Source organism: Coregonus clupeaformis, chromosome 30, assembly GCF_020615455.1.
Source record: "Coregonus clupeaformis isolate EN_2021a chromosome 30, ASM2061545v1, whole genome shotgun sequence".
Lineage (NCBI taxonomy): Eukaryota > Metazoa > Chordata > Actinopteri > Salmoniformes > Salmonidae > Coregonus > Coregonus clupeaformis.
The window spans coordinates 49,176,875-49,196,346 of record NC_059221.1 but is presented as its reverse complement, the minus strand read 5'-3'; the positions used below and the strand labels follow the sequence as shown (position 1 = coordinate 49,196,346).

The 19,472-nt window shown below is 42.9% G+C and overlaps 1 protein-coding gene across 1 annotated transcript; it reads right to left on the bottom strand.

Moving 5' to 3' along the window:
* Positions 1 to 527: 527 nt before the first annotated feature.
* On the bottom strand, positions 528 to 18,310 carry LOC121546629 (uncharacterized protein C17orf98-like). The gene is made up of 3 exons (XM_045209338.1): positions 18,095 to 18,310; positions 1,549 to 1,859; positions 528 to 759 (listed from the first exon to the last, which is right to left on the bottom strand). Exons 2-3 carry the CDS (start codon positions 1,841 to 1,843, stop codon positions 602 to 604), a joined length of 453 nt encoding a protein of 150 aa, XP_045065273.1. The 5' UTR covers positions 1,844 to 1,859; positions 18,095 to 18,310; the 3' UTR covers positions 528 to 601.
* Between the last annotated feature and the right edge of the window lie 1,162 nt (positions 18,311 to 19,472).

Sequence of the window (19,472 nt, the reverse complement as noted above, 5' to 3'; positions counted from 1 at the left end):
TGCAACCGAGGACAGATGATTTTTATGCGCTATGCACTTCAGCGGTCGGCGGTCCTGTTCTGTGAGCTTGTGTGGCCTACCACTTGAGGCTGAGCTGTTTTTGCTCCTAGACGTTTCCACTTCACAATAACAGCACTTACAGTTGACTGCGGCAGCTCTTGCAGTGCAGAAATTGGACAAACTGACTTGTTGGAAAGGTGGCATCCTATGACGGTGCCACGTTGAAAGTCAATGAGCTCTTCAGTAAGGCCACTCTACTGCTAATGTTTGTCTATGGAGATTGCATGGCTCGATTTTATACACCTGTCAGCAACGGGTGTGGCTGAAATAGCCGAATCCACTAATTTGAAGGTGTGTCCACATACTTTTGTATATATAGTGTACATCAATGGTGCTACCTGAAATCCATTGTCTGTGAATGTAGGCTATAGCAGTCTTTGAACAAAATATGATTATTGTTTTATTAGCTATCACCCTAGGGTTAGGCTGAGATATAAAGGCATAAATAATGACATAAAGTTATAGGGTGGCATTCTGTGGACGCATTTATTTTTGCTCATTGGAACTTCACATGATGATGATGCCTTTTCGGCCGTTGGACTCAATAGAGTTGGAACGTGGTCACCTCTCCGAAGCTGGACGGGTTCCGCCGGAGGTTGGGCGTGTTGCGCCGAAACCCAAACCGCCCGTTGTAGCCTATCAGCGGCTTGATGTCCAACATGAGACCACTGTGGTTGCTCACCTGCTCTCGGGAATGACCTGTCCGGTGCAGAGACAAGATAGCCTATACCAGTGACTCTGAGCAATGATGATGATGTCAAACATGATAGATTATGAATCCCATGTAGGTCTACGGCTAAATAAAAGTACATTGATTTATTGAATAGAATAGAATAGTTTCTTCAGAATATAACTGTAACCTATTCCTCAGTGTCCTCCAACTGTTTGTCACTTCACATAGCCTATAGGCCTATCTCCCCCCATCCTTAATTCGACAGGTCAAAGAAAGCAATGGCATGCATTGATTATTTCCCCAAGGTGGCCAGAAAAGCCACAATCTGTATATAAAGTCGCTGTGGATAAGAGAGTCTGCTAAATGACCAAAATATACAATGTAAATGTAAACTTATTTCTCTGATTCTGTGGATCTAATTTGATGTCAAACAGGACATATTATGAATCCCATTGAATGCAAATTTGTTTTTAAATAGAATAGAACAGCCTATATAATACAATCAAATAGAATATAATAGAATATCCTAGAATAGAATAGAATATCCTAGAATAGAATAGAATATCCTAGAATATCATAGAATAGAATAGAATAGAATAGAACAGAATATCCTAGAATAGAATAGAATATCCTAGAATATCCTAGAATAGAATAGAATAGAATATCCTAGAATAGAATATAATTTCCTAGAATATAATAGAATATCCTAGAATATCCTAGAATAGAATAGAATAGAATATCCTAGAATATCCTAGAATAGAATAGAATAGCCTAGAATAGAATAGAATATCCTAGAATAGAATAGAATAGCCTACCTGCTCCGGAAGTGTTCCTCAGGTCTAGGGACTTTTGGGCAGCGGCGCTCTTCGGTTCCTTGTTCTCGGTCTTCTGCGGGACCCTCTGCACGGACGGGATGGTCTTCTGCAGGACCCTCTGCACAGACGGGATGGTCGTGTAGCGCGCAGCGTGGGGGTCGTTGCGTGCGTCGTACTGGGGGAGCACCGACCAGAGCCGGGGGCGCATGTGTTCGTATCCGAGCGCAACCGAACTGACGGCGATGCAGTCGAGCACGAACATCTGCTCGCGCTTCTCAGGCCCGGAGTGATTCATTTTAGGCAATGCAACTCTGCAATTACAAAATATATACAATTAGTCCACATTCAATATATAAAAATTAGGCATAGAGCCTTTTAGAATTAGACTAAGCTACTACAATAAAACTATTTAAAAAGCTGGTCAGATTCGGGCCTAACTGTGCAGTGTGTGTTAGACTTATGGAGGAACATTTCATTATGGTATGGAGGGACATGAATTGGCCAAAACACTCACATGAACAATCACAGCAAAAGCACGTAAAATCAACACTCACTCCCCCGGTCAGTTGTGCACCTGCCAATGTGGTCGTTTACACATTACTTCAAAAGCCTGCTGAATGACGCAAATGTAGCGCTTTATTACGTTTCAACAGACATCGCTGGGGGGCAGTGAGAATAGCTCCATAAGAGGGATGCCAATGCGCAATTGCTCATCTACCATTCTTGATTACATCGGTCTCAGAAACACAGGGACAATTTTCATGACATGAACTATCTGGATTCAACTCGGAAGGGATCCTCAAAGTCATTATACAGGCCTATTTGCTTTTAGAAGACATGCTAAAGTCAAAATAAACGGAGTTTCTAATCTGCAGGGCTAAACTTTGGCCCCAGCGCCTGTCGCTGCGGGGGGTGCAAGTGGGTCTATTGTGACGTCGCTCGTAGCAACAAGGTCAGTGTTGGAGTTGCGCGCACGGGTGTATTTCCCATCGAGATTTATCACCCGAGGAGACGCACTGTAATGTGCTGTCTGGAAATGGGTGGATTGAGCCGAATCTGGAAGTCCGTGGATTGAGCTGAAACAACTCTAGTTCTCTTTTCTTTTTTTAAAGATCTTTTGCAACACTTCCTCTAATTGTCAAGATGACCGACTTGCTGTCCGTGGTGTCGGAGGCGGAGAGGAACTCCTTTCCAACCATCTCTCAGCTCTCAGAAAACGGTCAGGACAGAACCCACTTTCTAGCCTATTTTATTGTACTGTAGAAAATATACGCTAATATATAGCCCACCTTGCTGCATCATAACAACGCCTAGGCTATGCGCATTTGTTTGCAAACTTTGTGCAATTTACAATCAAGGTGTGCATTGTCACACCCTGGCTCTGGGACTCTATATGTTGAGCCAGGGTGTGTTCATTCTATGTGGTTTATTTCTATGTTGGGGGTTCTAGTTTGTCGTTTTCTATGTTTGCCTTAGTGACTCCCAATCAGAGGCAACGAGTGTCAGCTGTTGGCTGGTTGTCTCTGATTGGGAGCCATATTTAACTGTCTGTTTTTCACTTTGTGTTTGTGGGTTTTTGTTCTGTGTTCGGTCATTGTCACCGTGGACTTCACGAGTCGTTTATTGTTTTTGTTCGTGCTTTAATATAATAAAGTAACATGTTCATTCATCACGCTGCGCATTGGTCTACTTCTCTCCCTGACGATCGTGACAGAAAAACCCACCATACTAGGACCAAGCAGCGTGTCCAGGAGCAGGCAGACTGGACATGGGAGGATCGCCCGGCCATGGAGTGAGACTGACGAGAGGCAACCCCAAAAAAATTTTAGGGGGGCACACGGCATGGGACGACGGGGCTGACGGAGGCAAAGAGGGGCGGATTCTGGAGGCCACCAGGTTACGAATAACACCGCCCTGTACGTCCTGTGCGGATGCCTCACACAGAGTGTGTGAGGGTAGGCATTCAGCCAGGACGGGTTGTGGCCGCTCTTCACTCCAGGGCTCCTATCCGTCTCCACAGCCCGGTTCGGCCTGTCCCTGCTCCACGCACCAAGCCTACGGTGTGCGTCGCCAGCCCGGTCCGGCCTGTCCCTGCTCCACGCACCAAGCCTACGGTGTGCGTCGCCAGCCCAGTCCGGCCAATCCCTGCACCACGCAGTCCTACGGGTGCGTCGACAGCCCAGCCCGGCCTGTCCCTGCTCCACGCACCAAGTCTAAGGTGCGCGTCGCCAGCCCGGCCCGGCCTGTTCCTGCCACTCGCACCAAGTCTACGGTGCGCGTCGCCAGCCCGGCCCGGCCTGTTCCTGCCACTCGCACCAAGCCAGGGGGTGCGAGTCGTCAGTCCGGTGAGGCCCGTTCGGCTCACGCACCAAGCCAGGGGGTGCGAGTCGTCAGTCCGGTGAGGCCCGTTCCGGCTCCACGCACCAAGCCAGGGGTGCGAGTCGTCAGTCGGTGAGGTCGTTCCGGCTCACGCGCAAGCCAGGGGGTGCGAGTCGTCCAGTCGGTGAGGCCCGTTCGGCTCCACGCACCAAGCCAGGGTGCGAGTGCGTCCAGTCGGTGAAGCCCGTTCGGCTCCACGCACCAGGCTAGGGGTGCGCATCGTCAGCCCGGTCCGCCCGTTGCTGCTCCACGCACCAAGCCAGGGGGTGCGCATCGTCAGCCCGGCCCGGTCAGTTCCTGCCTCACGCACCAAGCCAGGTGTGCGCGTCGTCAGTCCGGCACAACCCGTGCCTGGGTCATCGGTGCCAAATCAGGTACCGCTCAACTGCTCCACAACGGAGCTGAAGCTAGCCGCTCCTGCTACGTCCAGGTCAGCTCCAGCAGCGGGGCCAGACCGGACCAGGGGCGCTATGGGGGGTTTATTGGAGGGTGGTGGGCAAGGCCGGAGCCAGAACCGCCGCCGAGGAGGTATGCCCACCCAGCCCTCCCCTGTTTTGCTCTTATTGAGGCGCGGTCGCAGTCCGCGCCTTTAGGGGGGGGGTACTGTCACACCCTGGCTCTGGGACTCTATATGTTGAGCCAGGGTGTGTTCATTCTATGTGGTTTATTTCTATGTTGGGTGTTCTAGTTTGTCGTTTTCTATGTTTGCCTTAGTGACTCCCAATCAGAGGCAACGAGTGTCAGCTGTTGGCTGGTTGTCTCTGATTGGGAGCCATATTTAACTGTCTGTTTTTCACTTTGTGTTTGTGGGTTTTTGTTCCGTGTTCGGTCATTGTCACCGTGGACTTCACGAGTCGTTTATTGTTTTTGTTCGTGCTTTAATATAATAAAGTAACATGTTCATTCATCACGCTGCGCATTGGTCTACTTCTCTCCCTGACGATCGTGACATGCATGTCATTTGATTTATGCTACATTTTTTAAGCATTTAGCTATATAAGCTATTTTTATTTTCTGAAAATCGGTCTGAAAATGTTCCCCTTTATTCCAGAGCGTTGACAGCATTTGGTCAAACGTGTCATCTTTCGTGGAGAGACAGATGACCTTGCAAAAGGTGAGAGCACTTCAGAAAGTAGCCATAGCCATAGTCAGTGGTCAGTCAGTTCAGCTAAACCTAGCATATGGCAAAGTAGGATTTTTTTAGGAGGTTGAAGCACATTTACTGCATTTCATTTAAAAACTCTAAAATGCTAATTGAAGATTAGCAAAAACAAACTAAATGACATCAGACATTAATTATCACCACAATATCAGGTTTAAAGGTCTGTGGAAGCGCCATTAATTATCACCGCAATATCAGGTTTAAAGGTCTGTGGAAAGGCCATTAATTATCACCACAATATCAGGTTTAAAGGTCTGTGGAACGGCCATTAATTATCACTGCAATATCAGGTTTAAAGGTCTGTGGAACGGCCATTAATTATCACTGCAATATCAGGTTTAAAGGTCTGTGGAACGGCCATTAATTATCACTGCAATATCAGGTTTAAAGGTCTGTGGAACGGCCATTAATTATCACCGCAATATCAGGTTTAAAGGTCTGTGGAAAGGCCATTAATTATCACCACAATATCAGGTTTAAAGGTCTGTAGAACGGCCATTAATTATCACTGCAATATCAGGTTTAAAGGTCTGTGGAATGGCCATTAATTATCACAGCAATATCAGGTTTAAAGATCTGTGGAATGGCCATTCATTATCACAGCAATATCAGGTTTAAAGGTCTGTGGAACGGCCATTAATTATCACAGCAATATCAGGTTTAAAGGTCAGGAACAGCAAAAGGTGGAAATAGGTTAAGTGCGCCATTAATTATCACTGCAATATCAGGTTCAAAGGTCTCAAGTAAAAGTGAAAGTCACCCAGTAAAATACTACTTGAGTAAAGTCTAAAATATTTGGTTTTAAATATAGTTATGTATGAAAAGTAAATGTAATTGCTAAAATATACTTAAGTATCAAAAGTAAAAGTAAAAGTATAACTCATTTACATTCCTTATATTAAGCAAACCAGAGGGCACCATTTTCTTGTTTTATTATTTCTACGGATAGCCAGGGCACACTCCAACACTCAGACATAATTTACAATTGAAGCATTTGTGTTTAGTGAGTCCGCCAGATCAGAGACAGTTGGGATGACCAGGGATGTTCTCTTAATAAGTGTGTGAATTGGAAAAAATGTCTGTCCTGCTAAGCATTCGAAATGTAACTAGTACTTTTGGGTGACAGGGAAAATGTATGGAGTAAAAAGTACATTATTTTCTTTAGGAATGTAGTGGAGTAAAAGTAAAAGTTGTCAAAAATATGAAAAGTAAAGTACAGATACCCCCAAAACGACTTAAGTACTACTTTAAAAGTATTTTTACTTAAGTACTTTACTCCACTGGCATTGAAATAAAAGGCATAGCCTACATCAGACTTACTTACAGTAGGCTTACAATCGACAGGGACGCATGAAGAGAAACTCGACTAAAGAATGACGAAAATCACGAAATACAAAAGGAAAATCTACACATGCCTTTTTAAAGGGCGCTAAGGCCACGCCCGTGATTCAGCACCGCGGGTGAATGGACAGCGCCTCGGTACAGGCATTGTGGAGCTCCGTGACGTGGTGATGAATGGACAGCGCCTCTGTCTAGCAGCCAGCCACAGTGCATTCGAAAAGTATTCAGACCCCTTCCCTTTTTCCACATTTTGTTACATTACAGCCTTAATCTAAAATGGATTAGATTATTTTTTTTCATCAGTCTACACACAATACCCCATAATGACAAAGCAAAAACAGAAATACCTTATTTACATATGTATTCAGAAACTTTGCTATGAGACTCGAAATTGAGCTCAGGTGCATCCTGTTTCCATTGATGATCCTTGAGATGTTTCTACAACTTAATTGGAGTCCACCTGTGGTAAATTAAATTGATTGGACATGATTTGTAAAGGCACACACCTGTCCATATAAGGTCCCACAGTTGACAGTGCATGTCAGAGCAAAAACCAAGCCATGAGGTCGAAGGAATTGTCCGTAGAGCTCCGAGACAGGATTGTGTCTAGGCACAGATCTGGGGAAGGGTACCAAAAAATTTCTGCAGCATTGAAGGTCCCCAAGAACACAGTGGCCTCCATCATTCTTAAATGGAAGAAGTTTGGAACCACCAAGACTCTTCCTAGAGCTGGCCGCCCAGCCAAACTGAGCAATTGGGGGAGAAGGGCCTTGGTCAGGGAGGTGACCAAGAACCCGATGGTCACTCTGACAGAGCTCCAGAGTTCCTCTGTAGAGATGGGAGAACCTTCCAGAAGGACAACTATCTCTGCAGCACTCCACCAATCAGGCCTTTATGGTATAGTGGCCAGACGGAAGCCACTCCTCAGTAAAAGACACATGACAGCCCGCTTGGAGTTTGCCAAAAGGCACCTAGAAGGACTCTCAGACCATGAGAAACAAGATTTTCTGGTCTGATGAAACCAATATTGAACATTTTGGCCTGAATACCAAGCGTCACGTCTGGAGGAAACCTGGCACCATCACTACGGTGAAGCATGGTGGTGGCAGCATCATGCTGTGGGGATGTTTTCTGGGAGACTAGTCAGGATCGAGGGAAAGATGAACGGAGCAAAGTACAGAAAGATCCTTGATGAAAACCTGTTCCAGAGTGCTCAGGACCTCAGACTGGGGCGAAGGTTCACCTTCCAACAGGACAACTACCCTAAGTACACAGCCAAGACAACGCAGGAGTGGCTTCGGGACAAGTGACTGAATGTCCTTGAGTGATTCAGCCAGAGCCCTGACTTGAACCCGATCGAACATCTCTGGAGAGATCTAAAAATAGCTGTGCAGTGACGCTCCCCATCCAACCTGACCGAGCTTGAGAGGATCTGCAGAGAAGAATGGGAGAAACTCTCCAAATACAGATGTGCCAAGCTTGTAGCGTCATACCCAAGAAGACTGGAGGCTGTAATCTCTGCAAAAGGTGCTTCAACAAAGTACTGAGTAAAGGGTCTGAATACTTATGTAAATGTAATATTTCAGTTAAAAATATATAAATTGGCAAACATTTCTAAAAACCTGTTTTTGCTTTGTCATTATGGGGTATTGTGTGTGGATTGATGAGGGAAATGTAATCAAGTTTAGAATAAGGCTGTAATGTAACAAAATGTGGAAAAAGTCAAGAGGTCTGAATACTTTCCGAATGCACTGAATGTAATTATTTCGTTTGTGGGCAGTTCGAAGTGTTTTGGGCACAGTTAGATAGCCTACAATGCATATATGAAAATCATAACTGGTACGCAGATCTTTAGAAATGGTAGGATCAATTGTAAATTGGCGCTCCACATGAAAAAGGTTGCCGACCCCCGCTATAGGCTGTATGAAGCCACCCTTGTGGAACGGCAGCGCGGCCTACAGTGTACCATGACAGTGTCATTGTCTCGTGTGCTTCCCACCAACATTGTCTCGTTGCGTTGCATTCAGAGATGTTCCTTATGTGTGCGCCCGCCCAGTTCATTTTTGCATTTTCATCCATCGCCAGGGAGGGAAACATTCTGCGAATATTGAAACATTGTATCAACAAGGTGGCGCTGAGAATATTGAAACGTATCAACGAACGAGGCGGCTCGGGAGAATATTGAAACATTTTGTATCAACAAGGGGGCTCCGAGAATATTGATTGCAACGTAGTAGCCAAAGAAGGGGCCGCTCCCGCATTTTCCCTCCCGTGAACTATTATGTTGCTTAAGCAGTTGGATTATGTCGTAGAAGATTATGATTGTTAATGTTTTTAAGTGGAACCTGAAAGGATGTTTATTTTTGCAGAAGAGAGCCGGTTTTAGTGTGACACCCCGGATAGGACAGAGAAGTCTGTGTGTTGTAGACAGGGGATTGGACAGTAGAGGAGCCACCCATATCTTGGGAAGATTATATATACTGGGTAAAAAGCGCGAAGAGGTTAGAGCGGCCATTGCAATCTGGGACGCCCGTTCTCCGGGTGATCTTGACACCTGTAAACTCATGCTGAAATCTTGTGATATGAATAAAACTTATGATCAAAGGTTCAGTATGAGCGGACTCCTTTGTTTATCAGCAATAATTGCCAGCATTGACTCGATACTACAAATGCCGTCACGAAAAGGGAGGGTCTGCATCTCTCCTTTGTTCCATTCATTGCCGCTAAGCTGACTCGTTCTGAAGTCATGGCCAGATAAGGGTGAGTTTTTTTTTTCTTTTTCTCACCACTTTGGCATTTGTTAGGTTGGAGGCTATTTGAGTGTGCACTGGAGAGATGTACCGTTAGGACCGATGTGTGGCTCGTGTTGCTTTATTACTGAGAACTGGGGGGTCTGGCTAATCATTATACATTTTTTTGCACTGGTAAACAGCGCAAAAGGGGGAGAGTACCTATAAAGGGTCTATAGAGATAGGAATTCTAGAGCAATCGATGGCAGATATACAAGGCAGATATACAAGGCAGATGTACAAGGCAGATATACGTATACATTAGGGCATTGCAATCTTGGAAAGACCCCAGGGGGGCGACCTATAGGGTGGGCCTAAAATCCTGATAACGCATTCGGTGTGATTAGGTGGGTTCTGGGAACTCGAGACGATGGAATATATTTGATTGTGGTTACTGCTCATCTTCTATCCGACGGTGTATCTGTTTGGGAGAACCTCTCAGTAGATATCCATTGAACTCACGGCAGCATAAAAGGTAGAGAATAAGACAAAGAAAAAGGGCAATGCAGGTTACATTGTTACATGTTGCACACCACATGGTAGATACATGCTAATGCTAAATGCTAATGCTAAATGCTAATATGCTGCATGCTACATGCTAACATGTGACCTTAGAGGGCCATTGCGATGGAATAAAGCCTCTTAAATTATGTTTGTGTGTGTAGAATTCAGGTTCTATGCTTTGTGAGCTCTGTTAAATGTTGTTTGACTATGAGGGAAAACGGAGGTACAGCAGGACTGTTAACTGTCTGTTTGGGTTGGGGAGAGAGCTGAGAATCTCCCGTCCACGGTGAAATCGTATTGATAAATGTACCGCGCATGCGTTTGATTTTACGGCACTACACTACAACACGTGGGATTTTACTACACCTACAACACGTGGGATTTTACGACACTAGAGTGACGTAGGGAGAATGGATCCTCTGTTACACTGCAAGGGGGGAGACAGAGACACAGACGAAGGAACAAAGAGAAGAGATTTGAACACGAATGGAATGTTCTGGTTGTTACATCGGCTGTTGTTTGAAGATGAAACTATTTCTTGAGACATATTGAATTGATAAATGAGAGAGATATGTTGACGGATTAAAAATAAAAATAATTAAATAAATAAATAAAATAAAAATGTTATTGAGCTATTTGAATGCGATTCCTGAGTTAATTCTTAGAGCGAATGTGAACGGAGGAATATTGAATGGTTGAAGTGACTCAGTGACTGCATAAAATGCTAAATTCTTTTCTGTTTCTCTGTTCTTTTGTCATATGAGAGGCGATGGGACGAGAGAGAGAGAGAGGAGGTGCTGACGTGTACATCACGTGACAAGGGGTGACGCGACAGAGGATCGAGTCAAAGTTTGGTGCTGTTCTGTTTACAAAATCTTCCCCTACAGGATATTTGATGTTATGACAATTTCACAGAGACTTGGCACAATACTGATTCATAAAAAATTGCATTTGGAGTTTCTGTGCATGAGTGGGTTTAATTACAGTTGTGTTGGGAATCGAGTACTGACATTATTCTGTAAAATTAAGATAATTGGGTGCTTATAAAGCAAGGGGTTTATGGGTATTGTAGTGTTGTAGGATTGGAAGTCTTTATTTTGGATTGCTCTGAAGTTGACTACTTGCATTTACTTTCCGGATGGGTTGTGGTAAGATAGCCACTAATTGATAAATTGGTAAAATAGGATATAGAAATAAAAAATTGTTTTTGATTATTCATAATTTTTTAATTGATTTTTTAATTGATTTCTTATTTTTAATAAAAAAAAAATTAGTGAAATCTTTTTTTAATAGAATTTTTTTATAATCATATTTTTGTTGATTGATAAAAATAAAATAAAATAAAAAATTTTTTTTGTTGTTTAGTTTATATTAATAATTAAAGGGGGGAAGCCATAGGCTATATAGTCTAAAATAAAATAATTCACAATAAAGGAATATAAAAGAGTTGGTACAATGGGAAAAAGATATCCGGACTATGAAGGTAATTACACCTGTTGATATAGTACAAAATAGTAATCCTTTAACTAAAGTATTGCGAGGTTATCCGGCAAATGAAACAAAAGTTGGCCTGACATTGAACAAACCATAGCTAGTAGAGGGAATCTTAACCCTGACGGCATCAGAGATGAAAGTGATTGAATAATAGATAGAGGACAAGCAGAAACGACAATAAAATGAATCCAAAACTCCAGAAGTAAGAAAAAACCGAGATGTCTGGAAACTAAGAGAAGAATGAGGTTCGGAAAGATGAAGATAAAGATGAAGATACAGAAGAGAAGAAAAACTGCTGAGAAAAGAATCCCAAGAATTGGAGGAGAAGAATAGATTGAGGCCAAGGAAAGAGAGAAAAGTAAGAAGATGATGGAAGATGATATTTCGAGGGCAAAACTTAGAATATAAGCTGTTGAAGAATACTGATATGTCAACAACAAGAAAGAACAGGACCAAGAAACTCTCAGAAAACTCAATCAAATACAACTGGTGGAGAAGAAGAAGGAGAAGAAACAAGCTTTGGTTATGAAGAATCAGAGTGAACCAAATCAACAATCACTGCTACAGCTTCAACTGAACAGGGCTGTCTGGTAGAAGATTTTAAAAGTAGGGTTTTTGGGAATCATATTTGCTTGAAAAGATAATATCATAGGAAGGATGATAATCTATTAGACTGCCTATTAGACAATCTGTCTGCAAAATAAAGTTAAAAGGGGTGACTGTTATTCTGGGTTACATTCCTACACAGAGATTTCAGACTAGGCTAAAAGATGTTTGATCGTTTGCCAAGTCTGTGTGTAAGAAGTCAGAAGCAGGTGGGGACTTCCCCATCACATATTCTAAAAATTGGGGGTAAAGGCTTTTGTGAATAAATCAGTGGAAAGAGGTTTTTAAAGGTTAGGAGAAAAGATTAGATTAAAAAAAAGTTAAGAAAATTAAGATTGAAGAAACTCTAGGACAGTAAGCTAGGTTTCAAAGGTAGTAGTAAGAGAGAGAGAACAGTGGTGAAGGACATTTTAGAGTTTAGTGGGAAGATAGATATGGCAGGAGTTTAGATCTGTTAGGAGCAGATGCATTGAGAAAGTATGCGTTGTTGAATGATAAGAGAAGATTGAGGGTGATTGAGTATCTATATTTACAGTTCCTAGCAGGAAGATCAAGGTAATTGTAAGTGTATTTTTTATAATCAAAAGTTTGAAAGTGAGGGTTTAGAGTAGGAAGAGAGAGTGAATGTAGTGACACTAGTGGTGATAGATGGAAGTACAAGTAAAGAGTTCAAAGCTTTGGGGAAACTAGATGAAACAACGACAATGACATCAACACTTCAGTCTATTATAACAACAGTGAGAAGCAATTCAACTCTTTCAACATTGATAGTTATTAAAGCCATAAATATATCGCATTTGATTACAAGGGAACCAATAGCTCCAGCACCAATTTTAGGGGGAAAAAATACTGTTATTAGGGTTAGGATGGGTGATACAGCTCATCTTCCTTGTAGCTGTGAGAGATGGAGTGGGGATGGTGACGTTCCTCCCACATGGAGAGATAATTATGGAGAAGAAGTATTGTTATCAGGACCAGAAGTAGAAGCTGTTGCACCTAGTCAAAGGAAGTATAGTTTGTACAACGATATGAAGTGGAAGAGGTTATGAGTGATTGTTCATTTATTTTGCGTAATGTTACAGAGAAAGATCAGGGGAGAATATATGTGTACTTATCTAGTGCAAGCATTAAAATTTGTTCCGGTTAAGAATTATTGGTTAAAAGGCTATGTAATTCGTAAAGTGACGCTTATAATGGAAGATTTGAAGTCTGTTGAAGCTTCCACAGTCACCAAAGGAGTTCAGGAGAAGTATATTACAGTAGCCACTCCAACAGTAAATAATACACAGAGGATATCGGTAGCTTTCCCACTAGAAGTAGTTAAGGGTGTTAATACATCAACTAAATCAACTACTTTAATGGTAACTTTGAAAGGGATTAATGGTACGACGGCAATAACAAATGTTAGGAAGTATGACACCGACACCAACAACAACTTTTCTGAAATTAAAGGATGTAGCAAAAGTGACTGAGGAGTTTATGGTACGGATGGAGAGTGCTGTCAATGGTAGTAAGGATAGGGTTAAAATAGGAGAGCAGATGGTGGTAGAGAAGATAGATTCATCTGAAATAGTGCAAGATACTATCATGGAGGTACAGGATGAGTTCTTTGATTTCAACATAACATCAGAAGATACATCTGATCAATACCGCTCGTTAGGGAAGAGAGAAACTAAATGGAAGGCATATGGGTTTGATTCTTCTGTTGTGAAAATTAAAGATGGATGGGCAGGTAGGAATCTTTGGTTCCAGCAGCTAGCTCATTCTGTAAGATCAGTGAGGAATCTTGAGGGTCCATGTCTGTTGAGAATTCCAGCACCAGACACGTGGGGTTCCATTTTAGAGACGGTCGCTCAACCTCTATCAAGTACGTGTCAATCTTATGCTTTGTCATGACTGTTGTATCAGCAACAATCATTAACAGATAAAATAATGTCGTTGTCAAAACATTTGTTTAAGCCTAGGTTTAGGTGTTCTTGGTTAAATGAATTACCCTATGTGAATTTGTTAGATGGGAAGGAAAATCAGGTAACAGCGAACCCTGAAGCATTGGAGGTGAAACCAGTGAGGGTTAAAAGTTGGTTTTGTTCTAATAAAACATATGATGGAAGGGGTATGTTTATGGGAATATCAGATTGTGATGATTATATGATGACTTTGGGTAAGCATGACCTTAAGGGTAGTAATGAGAAATATAATGTTACTTTTATGTTCCAGTTAGTAAGAAGAGCAGGACTTTGATGGTGAAAGATTAGCTTTTGCCTGACAATGTGACTATTGGGAATTTTAGAGATATTTGGAGGGTTTGTGGTGATAAAGCGTATATATTCTTACCCTATGGATGGACAGGATGTTGTTACATGTCAACGTTGAAGCTTCCATATGAGGTTTCTACCATTAAAAGAGGGGGTAGCACCGGACACAGATAAATCTGAATCTAGGTTTGGAAGTAGTGTGAAAAGGGACATGGCGACATTTCATAGTCTTGAAGCCTATCATTGGAGGATAAGTCTAAGAGAGAAGGGGGACTTTTTCCATGGTATGGTGTAACATTTTTGGCAGATCATATTGATAATATTACCTATACTTTGATTCCAGATAGTTATAGATGCATTGAAGAATATAAGGGATGCGTTTGGTAGATCTGAAGGAGCTGGATGGTCAGCAAAGACTTGGTTGCAAGATCAGTTAGGCCAAGTGGGAGCAGTGATGGTTTACGATTTAATAGCAGTTTTGATAGCACTGTGTGTGATGTTTGTAATTTGTTACTGACCTTTAAGAAAGCTATGATATTGAGATAGGTTGGAGTTGTGATGCCTGGAGACAACGCTCAGATGCCGTTGTTGACTGTTCCTGATCTGGATGAAGATGGACAAGTGGGACTGGATGGAGTATTGATGGATAAATATCCTTTTTGATTATTTGATCATTTTTCAAAAATTATTTTTTTCAATATTAGTGTGATTTTAGTATGATGTTATGAATCAAAGGGGGGAAATAGGATGATGTGATTCATATATCATTTTATATCATTTTTTTATATTCTTAGTTGATATTGATGTTTTAATTTGAAAATGTTGTTTTGCAAAAGATACTGTTTGGTATTTTATTTTCTTCCAGAAGCATTTGGGGGAATATGTAGAGATTGAAATACTCAAACAAGGACAATATGAAGGGACAATATGAAAGGAGAATTACTGGAGGAGATGGAACAAGGAAGGTGTGGAAAGGTTCGATTCCATCATCAACGATGCATTGGATCGACACTGCTGAGGAGATGAAGTGTAGTGGACTACATTCCAGTGTCTGCAATGAAATATAGACATATTTGCATGTGTAATACATAATGTGTGTCATATTCTTAGGTATTAATTTTTGTAGAATGATATTTGATGTTATTGGATACATGTGGGGATCTTAGATGTTTTTGTTTATTTCGGGAATGCTTAGGGACATGGAGTCTAGGCAGGGATAGAGATCCACTGTAGGGTCCGGAAGGGTCGACCAGCCTGAGAGTGGACATTTTGGATAGTATTTTGTTTGCTGGGGCTTTCATGTGTATTTAATTGCATCATAGTTTCAAATGCATTGATAAAGATTTATGAGTTGATCTGGAGTACCTAGGTGGTTGCCTGGGGCAGAGGGACCGTGAGAGAATTTTACTGTCTTGATTGATGGATGGATATTTGGAAAGAAGGCTGCCAGACAGTTTTTCGCTCTCACACTCCATAAAGATTAGTTCATATTTCATAGTAATGTATTCACACTCCATAAACATTTGTTCATATTTCATAGAAAGGTATTTACACTCTAGAGAAAAATGTTTTTGGTTTAATGTTAAAGATACTCAATAAGATAAATTGTTACTTGTCATAATCCTATTCTGTTTGTTTTCGAGACTTTTAGTCTCGAAGGGGGAATGTCGTATATGAAGATTATGACTTTGTTAATGTTTTTAAGTGGAACCTGAAAGGATGTTTATTTAGCAGAAAGAGAGCCGGTTTTAGTGTGACACCCCGGATAGGACAGAGAAGTCTGTGTGTTGTAGACAGGGATTGGACAGTAGAGGGAGCCACCCATATCTTGGGAAGATTATATATACTGGGTAAAAACGACGAAGAGGTTAGAGCGGCCATTGCAATCTGGGACGCCGTTCTCCGGGTGATCTTGACACCTGTAAACTCATGCTGAAATCTTGTGATATGAATAAAACTTATGATCAAGGGTTCAGTATGAGCGGACTCCTTTGTTTATCAGCAATAATTGCCAGCATTGACTCGATACTACAATTATCTGGGTGATTATTATAGTTAAAAAACAACCTTACATCTTCACTATAGCTAAATAAGTTAGCAATATTTAATGACGTTTTACCAACAAGATGGATCTGTAAAAATATCTCATTTTAATTGAGGAAGATGGACAAGCAAGATTGATAGAGTGAGAGGTGGAAATGCATGATTCCAAAGGCAGGACTCCTACCCAAACAGAGTCAATACAGACTACCTAACCTGTGAAACAGAGAGAGGGGCCTCCCCAAACAGAGTCAATACAGACTACCTACCCTGTGAAACAGATAGAGGGGGCCTACCCAAACAGAGTCAATACAGACTACCTACACTGTGAAACAGAGAGGGGCCTCCTCAAACAGAGTCAATACAGACTACCTACCCTGTGAAACAGATAGAGGGGCCTACCCAAACAGAGTCAATACAGACTACCTACCCTGTGAAACAGAGAGAGGGCCTCCTCAAACAGAGTCAATACAGACTACCTACCCTGTGAAACAGATGGATAGGGGCCTACCCAAACAGAGTCAATACAGACTACCTACCCTGTGAAACAGAGGGCCTACCCAAATAATACAGACTACCTACCCAAACAATACAGACTACCTACCCTGTGAAACAGAGAGAGGGGCCTACCCAAACAGAGTCAATACAGACTTTCTACCCTGTGAAACAGAGAGAGGGCCTACCCAAACAGGGTCAATACAGGCTACATACCCTGTGAAACAGAGAGAGGGGCCTACCCAAACAATACAGACTACCTACCCTGTGAAACAGAGAGAGGCCTATCCAAACAGAGTCAATACAGGCTACCTACCCTGTGAAATAGCGAGAGGGGCCTACCCAGAGTCAATACAGGCTACCTACCCTGCGAAACAGAGAGGGGCCTACCCAAACAGAGTCAATACAGGCTACCTACCCTGTGAAACAGAGAGCGGGGCCTACCCAAACAGAGTCAATACAGGCTACCTACCCTGTGAAACAGAAAGAGGGGCCTACCCAAACAATATAGACTACCTACCCAAACAGAGTCAATACAGACTACCTACCCTGTGAAACAGAGAGGGGGCCTACCCAAACAGAGTCAATACAGGCTACCTACCCCTGTGAAACAGAGAGAGGGGCCTCCTCAAACAGAGTCAATACAGACTACCTACCCTGTGAAACAGATGGATAGGGGGCCTACCCAAACAGAGTCAATACAGACTACCTACCCTGTGAAACAGAGGGGCCTACCCAAATAATACAGACTACCTACCCAAACAATACAGACTACCTACCCTGTGAAACAGAGAGAGGGGCCTACCCAAACAGAGTCAATACAGACTACCTACCCTGTGAAACAGAGAGAGGGGCCTACCCAAAAAGGGTCAATACAGGCTACATACCCTGTGAAACAGAGAGAGGGGCATACCCAAACAATACAGACTACCTACCCTGTGAAACAGAGAGAGGCCTATCCAAACAGAGTCAATACAGGCTACCTACCCTGTGAAATAGCGAGAGGGGCCTACCCAGAGTCAATACAGGCTACCTACCCTGTGAAACAGAGAGGGGCCTACCCAAACAGAGTCAATACAGGGTACCTACCCTGTGAAACAGAGAGAGGGGCCTACCCAAACAATACAGACTACCTACCCAAACAGAGTCAATACAGACTACCTACCCTGTGAAACAGAGAGGGGGCCTACCCAAACAGAGTCAATACAGACTACCTACCCTGTGAAATAGAGAGGAGGCCTCCCCAAACAGAGTCAATACAGACTACCTACCCTGTGAAATAGAGAGGGGGCCTACCCAAACAGAGTCAATACAGGGTACCTACCCTGTGAAATAGAGAGGGGGCCTACTCAAACAGAGTCAATACAGGCTACCTAACCTGTGAAATAGAGAGGGGGCCTACCCAACGACAGTCAATAACCTACCTACCCTGTGAAACAGAGAGGGGGCCTACCCAAAGAGAGTCAATACAGGCTACCTACCCTGTGTGGCATGCGTACTTCCCAGAGTCATTTGCAGTAACGGTAGAGAACCAGAGCGCGTTCCCCCGTCCTCTCACAGCCCCGTCGTCTCTGAGGAAATCTCTGTCTCTATTGGTTTCCCCCTCGGCCCTCGACCAATCAGCTTCCTCAGAGCTGGCTGTGATGTTGTAGAGGCGCTCACAGAGACCGGCGGACTGTGGCTTAGTACATTGCACGACAAACCCCTCCCCAGAGAAAGCCTTGTAGCCGTACGTCTCTGTCTCTGAGCCTGGCTTCAAACCTACACGTGTCACACAAGACAGACATCTCTCATTCCACACAGATGTATGTATAATGTAATTAATACTGAAGGCATATGATAGGTCTGTATGCACATAGAATACCTACCTGGTCAAATCTATTAATGTTGTTTTGATAATAAAGATAAGTACCTTCTTTCTTGACCCAGCCACTTTCACAGAAGTATCTCTGCAGAAAACATGTGATGATTGCTAAAGCCAGTGACGGTCCAGTGTGCATCCCTCCGCACCACTTAATTCATTCCAATATCAAACCCACCACTGCGTGTCGTAACTGTCAGAAGGATCTGGGTTTCCTAGAAACAGAAGCTCTTTCACCAATCTAAAACCAGACAAATAGCTCAGTCAGTCCCTTGCTCTCCTAGTAAAAGAGGAGGGACGTATCTGAGCTAGCTCCCCTGAATTCCACTGACCTGTTCTCCAATAGCACACTAGTCTGTGCAGCTTGCCTCTTAGATGGTTGGAAACCAATTATATCTGATACAGGTTCCCTTCAGAGATGCACCATGTGGTCCTCTGTAGCTCAGCTGGTACAGCATGGCGCTTGTAACGCCAAGGTAGTGGGTTCGATCCCGGGACCACCCATACACAAAAATGTATGCACGCATGACTAAGTCGCTTTGGATAAAAGCGTCTGCTAAATGGCATATTATTATTATAACATGACCACCAGTTTCCTATATGGCAACATCCATTTCCTGGTTAGATTAAGAGATCTACTTTGCTAGAGTTCACACCATCTGTGGGTTTCTGTGCATCTGTGGGTGTAGGTAGCCGGAGTGTGAAGTGTCTGTGTAAGTATGCAAGGCTGATCTGTGATGTAAGAGAAGACAGCGTTTCACTTGAATTTATAAATTGTAGTATTTTCCTCCCTGAAGAACTCACCAATTAGTCGTCTTTGTTGCAAGTGTAAAACATTTATTGAAGCCCAGTGTCAATACATTAGTAATACGGAACAGTGGTGAGTATACAGACCATTACATGGCAAACAGAGTAGGGTGGACAGATATGTTCTGTAATGAATGATACAGGCTTTGGCACAGCCTCTCAAGACTTGGTTTGACATCTGTTGACAGAAT